Here is a 12,997-nt window from a genome sequence, read left to right as displayed (position 1 = left end):
CCCTGATACCGAAGATAACGGCGAGAAAAAAAACATTTCTTTTTGTCATAATATATGCAAATTCAACGCAAGAGAATAACCATTGCCATTTATTCGCCGAAACAGATTTCAAAAAATCTCTCCTGAGAAATCTCTTCTACAAGCAAGTCCATTGCACGATTCCTACTATATCATTAGCATTTGTTTATGAATTACTATCAAATACGACTGTACTTTTAGTAGAGATTTTTTTATGAATAATTATGAAAGAAATATGGGTTTTATCGCAATTATTAATGAATACATAGAATAGTGTTGACTTAGGCATTAAATGAGAGTGTCCAGCTTTCTCACTGACGTGTTAATTTTACCATTCGATAAATCCATACCAGCAATTTTGATATTAACATCCGTGCGAATGAATATGCTTCATCTCATTTTAATTTTTTTAATATTAAAAAATGGTGATATGATAGAATATCTATCACAGAACGTATGTACTATGTCGTCATTGAAACAATGTTGTCCATGTACTCTCCACTCAAAACGCCAGGTATCCCCAGTTCCGCCTGTAGGGCTCGAGGGTATTCTGAAACCAATCAACATCAAACTTTGACTTTCTCCTCTCACATACATCGTATGTTTTTAACACTTTAATCACATTCCATTGCAACTGTGGAACAGCCATTTAATCTTTTGGACCCAGTTACATTGTTGCAATAATCAGTTAAAGATTAGTGAGTGAGTAAGTTGGGTTTAACGCCGCTTTTAACAATATTCCAGTTATATCACGGCATGTCTGAGGGAGGAAAGCCCGAAGTGATGCAGGTCTCAGCCGTTTACCACTTTGGTGAAACCCACGATCACGGGTATGTTGCTGACAAACCTAGAAACATAATCGGGGTGAACCGGGATTCGAACCCACAATCATAGGTTTCTGGCGTGCCCAAGGGAGAATCGCGGCGCCCTAGACAACTGGGCCACGCGGGCCCCCTGAATTGGAATTAAGTGTGGGTAGTTTCTGGGTCGTTTTCAGCTGTCAGAAGGGAAGAGGCAACACCCTTTTGATATTCTTCATTATATTAACTGTTGAGTTCCTAATCTGCAAAGTTATGATTACGGGGCAAAACTTATGAGACAGATGTTTTCCTGAAGCTGTTGTCAGAAATGAAAGGGAAATAGTTATCAAATCTCCTTGTGTTTCACCTGCAACACGGCGTCCATGCAACTTGGAGGAGGGGTGAAGAATGCAGAACTGACAGGCGTGTCTGTGATGTTCTGGATCCATACTGTCTCAAACACAGACGCTGAAAAAACAGAGTGAGTGAGGGAATAAGTGAATGATGTTAAACCCCGAAGTCAGCAAACATCCAGCCATGTCAGAGTGGCCTGTAAATAATCAAGTTTCAGCCAGACAAAAGTAAGGTGATATGGAAGAGAATTTATGGATGTCAATTTCTATATTATAAGGAACACAATGTTTTGTAGTATATGCTTACTCCTTCATCAGATGAATGAATGACGGCAGAGAGCATATATATGTACATGTAAGAACAACAAAAGTAATAAGATAACAAAGGGTGGAACATTTAACAAGGGAGGCCAACAGATGATTGGCGCTGATAGGCGATTAGCAATAGATAATGGAAAAGAACACTGTGCAGTAATTAGCAGTGATAGCTATGGACAACTGGAGGCCAGGACGAAATTATCGGTTATGGGCCGGGACGGCGAAAATCAATCCCTCAGAGTTAGAAATTACGTTCGCCTTCCCGGTCATCACAAAAATTCTTATTATGGCAGATGATCGCCTTCCCGGTACTTGTTAATTACAAAGAAAACACCAATGAAATGAGGACACTATTTAATCTGGACAACAAAGTCAATATATAACAAGTATAGTATAACACATCATATATCATGCATGTATTTGAAGATGTATATAGATATACATTTTATCATTTATGTAATAATTCAGTTCATTCCCAGTGCAGTAGATCTGCCACATCGTCAGTGTAGTCCATTGTTGTCGTCAATTGGTTCAACAGATCTTCTTTCAAGGCACGGAGTCTAGAGTAAATCACTCGGTATTTTCTCTTCCGAGCAGGTGCTCTTGGGTGAGCGCCTAGCTGCTCAACCCTCACTTCTGTTAGAGATTGTTCAGGTTTCAGAAGATTCACTACCTCGAAGATGTTAGGGTGAGTCTTCTGGGCGCTCTTGTTCAGGTGATGATGCCATCCTTCAAGGTTGTTGTTTGTTCTGCGTCCCTGGTTTCCGAAGTGATTCCACAGGTCCTTGCTCCAAGATCCTTCTACCCATGTAGTGGTAACATAGTCCATGAAGCGCGTCACCTTGACGCCTTGAGTACTGTCTGCAATCGCATCAGCCCACACGTCTTCAACCATGTCTAGTGGCACCAAGGGAAGGGCAGAAGCTCGTCTTACAACCTTCTTCATTTCTTCAAGGCTAGTGTAATCTGTTGCCAGTCCTTCCTTCTGTACGCGTCGCCACATACACTGGGTAAAGTGAAAGAAGCAGCCTCTAGTATGTGTAGTTGCGAACACAGATTGAACGGCGTTGTGGCCAGCGCGCTCAAAGTCTAGCTGAAACACCCGGGGAGTCCAGTCAAAACAGTTGTGTGCAGCCTCTTGGATGTATTCAAAAGCTCCCACGTAAGTACACTCTGCCTTGTTTGGCAGAAGACAGAATAAAGAGAGGGAACATATGCTCTTGAAACTCAGCATGAATGGTGTACACTTGGTCGAACAGCTTCGGAGAAGACGAGAAAGTGCCATCTGCATACACAATGTCTGCTTCTCACAACAGTTCTAGGTTCTTGTCAGTAGTGAAGATAAGGATAGGGTCTTCTCCTTCTGACATAGGTACCGTATGAAGAAATCTCTCTCCTCCTTGAGTACGGGTCCACTCTCCTTCTAAGTTGACGTGTAGTCTACTTTGAGGCAGGCGTGGAACAGTCTTGTGTCGCTGGCGGTAAAGGATAGTCTTCATCGCTGCAAAGGTCGGGATCTCAGCCAGCACACCATCAGGTACAACGTCATGGTTCTTCCTCAGGTTGGCGATCTCATTATCGTAGATCCTGGGTATAGGAGTCACCTCGGTCTTGGTACGATGAACTAGTTTCGATTTGAAGGCATCAACGTGCATGATGAAGGGCTGTTCTACATGGTTGTGTGCCTGTCCTTGTGACTGAAGGACATCATCGGAGGTGATGAGTTTGGCCTTGCACTGGCTGGTGACACACTTCCAATAAGTCTTCTCATCAGTCTTCTTGTTAATACGATACTTATGACCACTGTAGTAAAGATGCTTGCCGCCACGAACAGAGTCGATGAAAATCAAACGTACCTGTGCATTAGCCATCGTTTTGAACGTTAATGATCTTACTTACTTACTTTGGAGATTTAACGTGCGCTTTCCGACTGATGCGTATTTCGCACACAGGCCCGGTCAGGCCATTTAATGTGTTTCCGAAAGGGGCGAAAGTGGTCTGTGCAACCCAAGAGGGGGGTTTTAGGGGTTGCTTATATAGAATTTGGGAATTTTGAGATTTGGAATAGATGCCGATGGGATTGGGGAGGAGAACTAAAGGGAGCTGGGGATGGTGGATGTTTGTTTGTTTATGTGATTTTGATTTGGTAGGTTTTTGTGTTTTTAGATGCGTTTTATTAGTTCCGTTTTTATTAAGAATACGCCTAAGGCCTTGAAATTTTCTAGTTTATTTTGTGGGTTTAGTATTGCTTCTAGAGTTAAAGCCTAGTTTAGATTGAGAGTGGTTTGTAATGCGGTTCGATGTGTTAGGTAGTGTGTGCAGTGGATGAGTGCGAGTTCTGGGGTTTCTGGTTGTTTGCTGTGTGGGCAGTTACCTGTAGTGTGTTTTTAAAAAAAATTTAGGTGGTTATTTAGGTTGGTGTGTCCTGTTTGGAGTTTAGTGATTACTCTGTCGATTCTTTTTGGATGGATAGATCATTTTTGGTTTGGTTAGTGGTTTGCTGAGCACTTTTTTGATTTGGCTATTTGAGTTTAGATATAGGTTATGCCATTATTTGTGATTTTTTGCTTGTTTACACTTTTAATTTCTGATTTTGAGATGGGTAAGTTTAAGCTTATTTCTGGGATTTTGAGGGATAGTTTAGCTGCTTTATCGGCGTTTTCATTACCATATATTCCTACGTGGGCGGGTATCCACAAGAAGGTTATTTGTTTGCCTGCCTTAGTTAGGTCGTTGGAGTTTTTAAGTATTTGATTTATTAATTTAGGTCGGTTTTTGGTATTTTTGTTTTGGAGGGCTTGCAGTCCACTGAGGGAGTCGGTAAGTATTAGGATTTTTTTGTGTTTTTTGGATTCTTGATTATGGAGGGCCATGCCCATTAGTTTTGCCGTGAATATTGATTGGTTGTTTGGGAGTCGGAAGGATTGTGTGGTTTTAGTTGGTTGTGTGGTATGGACTCCGAAACCTGTGTGTTTGGAGGTCGGATCTGAGGATCCGTCCGTGTAAATGTGACACCAATTTGGCCAATTTTCGTGTATGTATGCTAGTGTGGTAGTTTTAGCTATGTTTGGGTCGGTTTGTTTATTTATTTGGCTAGCTAGTGTTGTGTCTATTTTGGGTATTTTAAGTTTAGGGGTGAAGATATTTGATTGTTTGCAGTTTTGTTTAAGATTTTTAATTTGGTGTTCATTTAGGTAGTTTGTTATTCTTTGGGATATTGGGGTAAGTAAGGGGTGTTTACGAGCTAGAGCTTGGTTTTTGGGGCTGATGTTTTGGTTTATTAAGTTTTGGATGAGAGGGTTTGATTGGGACGCGGCCCAGAAATTTAAGCTTAGCTGTTCCCTGCGTAGACTTAGTGGCATTTCTCCTGTTAAGGCCTGAAGTGAGGTGTAGGAGGTGCCATGTTGGGTGCGTGTAATTAGTTTGAGAGCCTGATATTGTATTGAGTCAAGTTTTTTAGATAGAGAGTTGTTTAGGGTGTTGTATATGGCGCAGCCGTAGTCTAGTTTGATCTAATTAGTGATATGTAGAGAGAGAGGAGGGTATCTTTGGATGCTCCCCAGTTAGAGCCAGTTAGGCATCTTAGGGTGTTTAGGTCTTTACTGCATTTAGTTGTTAGGTTTTGGATGTGAGCATCCCAGGTGAGATGTTCATCGAAAATAAGTCCTAAGAATTTGGTTTGTTTTTGAAATTTGATTGTTTGATTGTTTAGCTGGAGGATTGGGGAGGCGGGTTTCATGTTTTTATGTTTGAATACTATTCCTGTTTGTTTTTTTCTGAGTTAAGGGAGAAGCCCCATTTGTCAGCCCATTGTTGTATTTTATTAAGAGATTTTTGGAGTAAAATTTGGACCATGTTCATGCTTTTAGTGCGGATCCAGATGGCTTCATCATCCGCGAATTTTGATGTGTTTACTTTAGGGGATAGGCCCTCGAATAGATTTCAGAACAAATAGACATCCAACTCACAATTCAAAGAACTTTTGCGTTAAAGTCGCATCTTCTCAATACAAGATATAGTAGTAGGGATTAACTGATTCCCGCGTGTTGTTATAGCTTCATCGTTTCTTTACTAGATTACTTAATCTGAGTTCAATGGAAGTTAGTAATCACATTCTCTGAGTTCAATTTTAACAATTTTAGTAGATTATCTCTTTCTTTATTTTTCCGTCTCACGAGTTCAATGGAAGTTAGTAATCACATTCTCTGAGTTCAATTTGTTTTATCTCTTTCTTCACTTTTCTGTCTCACAACACCCCAGTGTCCTCAATGTATAAGTGTCCGTTGTATACATAACGAGGGTACACATCACTGATCTTTTCATTCGCCTTCCCGGTCCCCAGTCCCTTACCCCTCCATTCGCCTTTCCGGTACTACTGGTAAATAGATTTTCGACTTCCCGGGCCGACACCCAATCATCACTGATAGGTAAATGGCAAAAGGACAATGGGCAAACGAGATGCAGGGGGTAATTAGCACTGATAGTACAACGGGAGGCCGGGGGTAATTAGCACTGATAGTAAAACGGGAGGCCGGGGGTAATTAGCACTGATTGGTAAAGGAATCGAAATAGCAATGGCAGATAATTGGCACTGACAAAGATCAAAGCAATAAGTCCCAAGCACTCGGCAGATATGTTCCTTGGTAATGGTTTCATGGCTGGGGTCTCCTGCTGTCAATGGCTTCTTGTAGTATCCTTTGTCGCCAGTTGTTGTTGTTGGTAGGACTTTGGTGGCTTCCCACATGATGTTATGGTCTTGGTTCTTGAGGTTGTGGATTTCAGGTCTAGTTTGTTGACAGAGGTCTGATGTTCTTTGAGTCTGGTGTTGAGGACTCTGAGGGTTTCTCCAATGTTCTGGTGGCCACAGTTGCAGGGGATCTGGCGTATACATCCTCGTGGGTTGGGACTTACACAGCTGGTGCTTCTGCCATTGGATTGTAGATGTGTCTTGACTGACATGCCGCTGGAAAAGGTGATCTCTATGTTGGCCTTGTTCTTGATGGGACCGGAGATCTGATGAGTGACAGGGCCTTGGCAGGGTAGGGTGATACTGATGGTGATGTAGGTATGGAATTTGTGACTCCCGATCAGCCAGGAGACAACTTGTAACCCCCCAATCCTCAGTGTCTGTTCTCACATGCGAGTCTGGGGTCTTCTTCCCGAGAATACCCATGAAGGACACGTCATTCGGACAACAGCAAAATAGCAATATATACCCTTAGAAACACAAGATACCTGGCACACCTGATAATTTCTGAACATCAAATTGTGATCCCTTGGACGACTGCCCTCATAACACAGGAAAAGTAGATTTTGATACAATTAAATGAAGCATGCTTCCATCCACGAATCCTTTAAAAATCCGTGCAATTTGTTTCATGTGAGGTGTTATCGACAGGATGCTGAATTGTAAATTAAAAACCGATGAGAAACTATCCACACTATCCAGGGACAATCAGCCAGGTCACACTGTTTGAGAATCCAATCCCATTTTGTCCTACAAGAAGAATGGCGTACTAAAGGAAAATGGAAACTGCAAGGGCTGTCGAGAAGGCACACCCTTGATAGGCTTAACAATTGTTTTCATTTGGTTTCATTTGGCTGTCCCAGACAATTGGTAATGCGAATGTTTTCATTCAGTACTTTCGCATGCGTGCCATTGACATGTTTTAGCAGTAATGGCATTAAGATATTTACGAATCTTCAAGATATGATACTTATCGCCAGTTCAAGTCATTACTTGACCTAGAATCTCATTGATCAAACTTACGGTACAGGAATTTTCGTAACATCATTATTCGTTTAGACTTGGCCTGAATGATCTAAAAATTAACACAGGGAAATTTCCATCTGTTGAGAAATCCCTAAGGTTATGCCCATTCTGTTACGTTGTTGTCGAAGATGAATACCATCATATGTGTATTTGCCCTATATACGAAAATCTAAGAAACAAGTACTTACCGTAGTGGTCTTTATCTCATTGTAATACTATAGGATTGACTTCATTACTGCCTAACACAACATCAACTGGCTTTGTACATTCATCATGCGTTTTTGTAACGAAGTGAATTGTTACCTTGATTTTGTAGCTTATAAATATGTTATGCAACGCCGTTGTATATAGGCCTGTGGCCTTTCATACAAAAAAGAATTGAACTGAATTGAATTGCACCAATGTGAGATTCGAACCAATGTGAGATAACCTCTTAGCCACCTCCCATCTGTACCAATAACCATCAGAGATAGTAACATTATATTTGATAAACAAGAACTGAGGTTTACCTCCATCCTGGTCGGTGCCATACGTATCCAGTAGGACTGGTTGCATCATGTAGGTGTAGGTCAGTTCAATGGTCAGGTTACCAACCTCCCATTTATATCTGTTGGTGGGCACCATGTTGGGGAGAGATCCTAGAGGAGACTTCCCCCAGATTAACTGTGTATTTTCTGAACAGAAGAAGGACTACACACCATACAAAGAACTCGTCTTCACATAGGATTTGTCCAAGCCCTTGGGTGGACATTGCATTTAGTAGCCCGGAACGATATATTTGTTATTTAGGGCAAACAAAATATAATACCCTACAAAACTTTAAATGCAGTTGACCGCCTCCGTGGTATAGTGGTAGAGCGTTCGCCCGGAGAGCGGAAGGTCCAGGGTTCGACCCCCGGCCGCGTCATTCCAAAAGACGTTAAAATATGGTACTTGTTGTTACCCTTTCTGACGCTCGGCATTAAGTGGCTAAAATAAGGTCGATCAGCGTGCTTGCACTACAAATCGGCATCAGTCCGGACTAGTACAAGCAGCAACACACACAATCACACATACATGCACGTTGCTATATAAGTGCAATAATCTTGGACGCGACGTCAAACCCCATTTCACCTCACCTTTAAATTCAGTTGGAATACATATTAGCAAATGGCCACCAATATCCATCGACAAAATGGTCTGCTCAAAAGGCAGCAGCATGCGAATAGATGATTTTGTCGCCAGGGCTGTCTGGAGCACATGGGACCCTTGCAAAAGTAATGACTTACTTGGCATGCACACCTTCCTGAAAGGCTCATCCAAGGCCAGCTTCACACACGTCTCTTTGCCATCGACTGTGACCACATCATACAACGTCTCCTGGTGAAGGGAGATTGTAATCCATTAAAGGTATTTCAATCAACTCAGGGAGGTATGAAAACACGGAAGTTCAAGAAGACTTAAATTGAATACCTGAATATACTGGTGGTAAAACATGTTAATGCACCGAAAGTCACTGTGCAGAGATAAAGTGTTCAGTTAAACCCACTTCACCGACTCATCAAAACATGGCTGTTCATATAAGTTTCACCGCTATTTTGCTCTTCATGCCAAATGGTTTCGGCGGATAATCAAGACTGGGTATTCTCTTGCATTGATGTTCTATTTTATTCATGGTAGACTTTCTGAATCCAATTTTTGCTCAACTCGTTCCGATACCTAAGAAAAAGCATATTCTGGGTTTTGTTTGTTTGATGTTTAACGCCGAAGTCAGCAATATTCCAGCCATATGACGGCGGTCTGTAAATAATCGAGTCTAGAACAGACAATCCAGTGATTGACATCATGAGCATCGATTCTGCAATTGGGATACGATGACATACATCAACCAAGTCAGCAAGCCTGACCACCCGATCCTGTTAGTCGCCTTTTACAACAAGCATAGTCGCCTTTTTAAGGCAAGCATGGGTTGCTGAAGACCTGTTCTACCCCGGATCTTCACGGGTCCATATTTTGGGTAATATATTGATTACTTTAGTTTAATTATATTACTCAATGTGTATTGAACATTTTAGAAATTGATAATCTTGAATAATTGTACTCCAGTGTTTACTTACGTTTGGATAGTCATAGAGGCGGAATGTCAGGAATGGTTGTCCGTCCGTATGTGCATACTCCTCTCTCGCTATCATTCTTCTATCTTCATCATAGAACACCTTCTCCGTGCTCTACGATACACCAACATAACGTAAGATAACGTTCCATGCCTCACGCAGCGAGAAGTTATTTCATCAGTGAATCAACGTCAAAGACATACGTTTTGGCCAATCCAAGAACATTTCATCTATTGTTTTCTCAGTAAACTTCAGATGACATGTGTTTTCGTTTTTGATAATTGTTCTGAACCTCTGAAGATAGAGATATAACCACATCGACATGGTCACCACGTTTGGTAACAAATGCTCCATGGATCAAGAAATGACGTTTTTTCCAGAACTCTATCATATAGTACAAAGTTGAAAAATCAAATGTTATAATTCCTTAAGTTATTCCTTGTGTAAGGTTTCTGAGTTTGTGAAAATTGAAACAAATCATTTGCGTTTTGGGGAATCCACATGGTATTAATTCCATTTGTCCCAAATACTTTCTGTGAATATACAGAAAGTCCTTCCATGATTGTATTTAAGATGATGGCTAATCTTTAATACAGGGATTTGATGGTACACTTGCTAGACCCAGCAATATCTCTCTCTTTGGATCTTTGGAACTTTGGGATCCAGTACAAAAGAGGAATGGACATGTCTTCAGGTTTTAGAGTCAAGTCAATGGTTGATAGTACTGATGCATCGCCCTAGCAAATCTCTTCCTGAGTGAATATACTGGCCTTACATGCGGCATCAATGTCACTCATATCAAGTTCTTTCATCAAACAATTAATGTAGTGATGGTTACATATTATGGTTACTGAGTATGCTATTTGAGGCCCTGTTAGTTGGAACAGCTACAAACTTTCCATGTAGGGCAGCCAGACTGGGACAGAATGGGTTTACTCGCATTCTGTATCCTCCTTTTTGTGCATTCTACAAATGATGACATACCCAATAAAACAACATATATACAAGCGATACCCAAGCGCAGAAAGAACTAATTTAACACGTGACCCCTTTCAGCAAATAATACATGCGTAATACATGATAGCTAGTAAGTGTAGATGCTGGAAATAAGAATATAATATAGGCCTGGTTTGGGGAAAAAGAAGCAACTGGAAAGAGCTCCATAGGTAAGGTTAACGAACCTCCTCGAGATATAAAGGGATGTAGCTGTTCCTATAATTGCATTTATTAATCCTATACTTGCATTAAATATCATAAATATAATAAAACGAATGACAGTTAACATAATATTGCAATGTTGTTTCCATGTATTTGGAACACACTGCCAATTAGAAACACCTTGGATGTTAAAATGACTGATTCCAATCTAGACTTTATTTAACACTCGGCTGATGACAGATTTTAGTTATTTTGGATTAATTTATTTTGATAACAGATTGATTCCAGTCCAGGGTCCACTTACTTTAACATCAAGTTACACTCACGTCTGTCAGGTGAAATCCAAGCGGTGTGTACTCCCCCCTAAACTTGGCGGCAATGCAGTTGAACTGTTTCCGTAGACATCCATCAAACTGAGAGTCCGAAGGTAAAACATGCACCACCACCAAATAATATAGAACCAGCAGCATGACACCGCACAGACCTTGAACACAGTTTAGAGACAGGTGTCTTATCTGACACATGTTTTGTAGGTCTGGCATTGGAGATAAGGAACAGCCTGTGTGTGGAGTTTTGTATGCACTAGAAAATAGAAAACAGTCGGTCATAAAGGTTTGAATAAAATACACAACAATAGTAGAAAATCAGTAAGAAAATATAGTACCATATGAAGATGTATACAAGTGAAGGTCTTCGAAAGGCATTTAGAAGTGATTCACATAAGGAAGATAATATATGGATGTCAACTTCTTTATTATGAGGAACACAACGTTTCGGAGTACATGCTTACTCCTTCATCAGGTGAATGAAGGAGTAAGCATGTACTCCGAAACGTTGTGTTCCTCATAGTAAAGAAGTTGACATCCATATATTATCTTCCTTATATACATGGGCGGTCGGGTAGCCTAGTGGTTAAAGTGTTTGCTCGTCACGCCGAAGACCCGGGTTCGATTCCCGACATGGGTACAATGTGTGAAGCCCATTTCTGGTGTCCCCCGCCGTGATATTGCTGGAATATTGCTAAAAGCGGCGTAAAACCAAACTCACTCACTCACTCCTTATATACAAGGGAACGTCGTATATATATGCATGCACGATAGATATTGATGAAGTAGTTGATGATGGGGACTGTATATGAATGTCAGATGAAAACAGTAGAAGCATATATGCTGGACATGAAACAAATGAAAAAGTAGAAACAATTTATGGATAACAACTTCTTTATTTTACTGTAATTGCGATGTTTCGGTGTAGATTGCTTGACAACGGTATAAGGACCTATACCGAAACGTCCCATTTCAGTAAAATAAAGAAGTTGTTATCCATAAATTGTGTCTTCTTTGCCATCCGTCAACTTCTGAGATATGTTTATCACACACAATTCATGTAAGAAATGAATAAATTAATCAGACACTGGTAGTAGATTTAAACATTTGCAAGATGACAAATTGCGAAGCTTAAGGTTAGACATACATGAAGTTGACAAATATGGTTTAATGGATACACACATTAATAGTGTCAACAGTGCACAAGATCTTGACAAAAACAATAAAGGCATATAATTTCATACTGAGTTTATAAGTCAATAGCCGATTTCATTTTCACCGCTTGAAATATAAATAATTTATTGCCAAATGACCTGTTCGTCTTTGGCCAACGTAGGTTTCCAAATGTGCAAAAAAGGTTTCGTCTTGTTGGAGTTGTTGTTGGCACATTCACCAGTCATGTGAAGAATCAAGGGCATTCTCAAAGCAATAGCCAAAGGAAACGTATGTGCTGATTGAGTTATTGAGGTATGTCAGACGATAGGTGGGTAGCTCAACAACGTTTGTTTGTTTGTTTGTTTGCTTGGTGTTTAACGCTGCACTTAGCAATAGTCCAGCTATATGACGGCGGCCTGTAAATAATCGAGTCTGGACCAGACAGTCCAGTAATTGACATCATGAGCATCGATCCACGCAATTGGGATACGATGACATGCATTAACCATGTCAGCGAGCCTGACCACCGGATCCAGTTAGTCGCCCCTTACGACAAGCCTAGTCGCCCTCGACAGCAAGCATCGGTTGCTCAAGTAACAAATAATATTAATGTACTTCAATGAAAATTTGTACATGTCATCACTTGGACGGTGCACAGGGTCATGTGTGACTACATGTAAGAACAAGGTCACTGGATGCTTTATAATAAATGTCTGCCACGTTCATAGTCTGCCATACAGACTCTGAAACAAATATATCCAATACAGCCCATGCAAGTCAATAATGTTTGGCAAGTCTAGATAACTGCAGTGTCAGGAGGAAAACCTCTGGGCTTCTTTTTATTATATTTTATAACTGTAATTTAACAACTGTTTTTCTGTAAAATATATTCATTTCAGAGGCTAGATGTTGGTCTGCCACGTTCACTGACATGCCTTTTGTTTGTTATTATAGTTAATACTTATGTATGACACCTGTTGACAATCTTGTGATATCAGTCGTA

General features: G+C 40.6%; 1 protein-coding gene across 2 annotated transcripts; it reads right to left on the bottom strand.

The window, feature by feature from the left end:
- Positions 1-76: 76 nt before the first annotated feature.
- Positions 77-11,016, bottom strand: LOC124111497. Of its 2 annotated transcripts, XM_048401205.1 has the most exons (6): positions 10,840-11,016; positions 9,359-9,469; positions 8,531-8,621; positions 7,772-7,936; positions 1,186-1,286; positions 77-568 (listed from the first exon to the last, which is right to left on the bottom strand). In XM_048401205.1, exons 1-6 carry the CDS (start codon positions 10,981-10,983, stop codon positions 521-523), a joined length of 660 nt encoding a protein of 219 aa, XP_048257162.1. In that variant the 5' UTR covers positions 10,984-11,016; the 3' UTR covers positions 77-520. The 2 variants fall into 2 exon arrangements, with proteins under 2 accessions (XP_048257162.1, XP_046327175.2); XM_046471219.2 differs by lacking the exon at positions 7,772-7,936.
- Between the last annotated feature and the right edge of the window lie 1,981 nt (positions 11,017-12,997).

The sequence above is a fragment of the Haliotis rufescens genome, unplaced genomic scaffold (assembly GCF_023055435.1).
Source record: "Haliotis rufescens isolate VD_foot unplaced genomic scaffold, xgHalRufe1.0.p SCAF_21, whole genome shotgun sequence".
In the NCBI taxonomy this organism is placed as follows: Eukaryota; Metazoa; Mollusca; class Gastropoda; order Lepetellida; family Haliotidae; genus Haliotis; species Haliotis rufescens.
This window is presented reverse-complemented; position numbering and strand designations above follow the sequence as displayed.

What these genes read in the sequence shown, in the direction of transcription:
- LOC124111497 (XM_048401205.1), bottom strand. Translation starts at nt 10,983, where the DNA reads ATGCTGCTGGTTCTATATTATTTGGTGGTGGTGCATGTTTTACCTTCG. An exon ending in TTGGATTTCACCTGACAGAC is followed by an intron (nt 9,470 to 10,839) that starts GTGAGTGTAACT and finishes GGTGTATCGTAG; the next exon opens with AGCACGGAGAAGGTGTTCTA. An exon ending in TGGCACCGACCAGGATGGAG is followed by an intron (nt 1,287 to 7,771) that starts GTAAACCTCAGT and finishes CTGTTTTTTCAG; the next exon opens with CGTCTGTGTTTGAGACAGTA.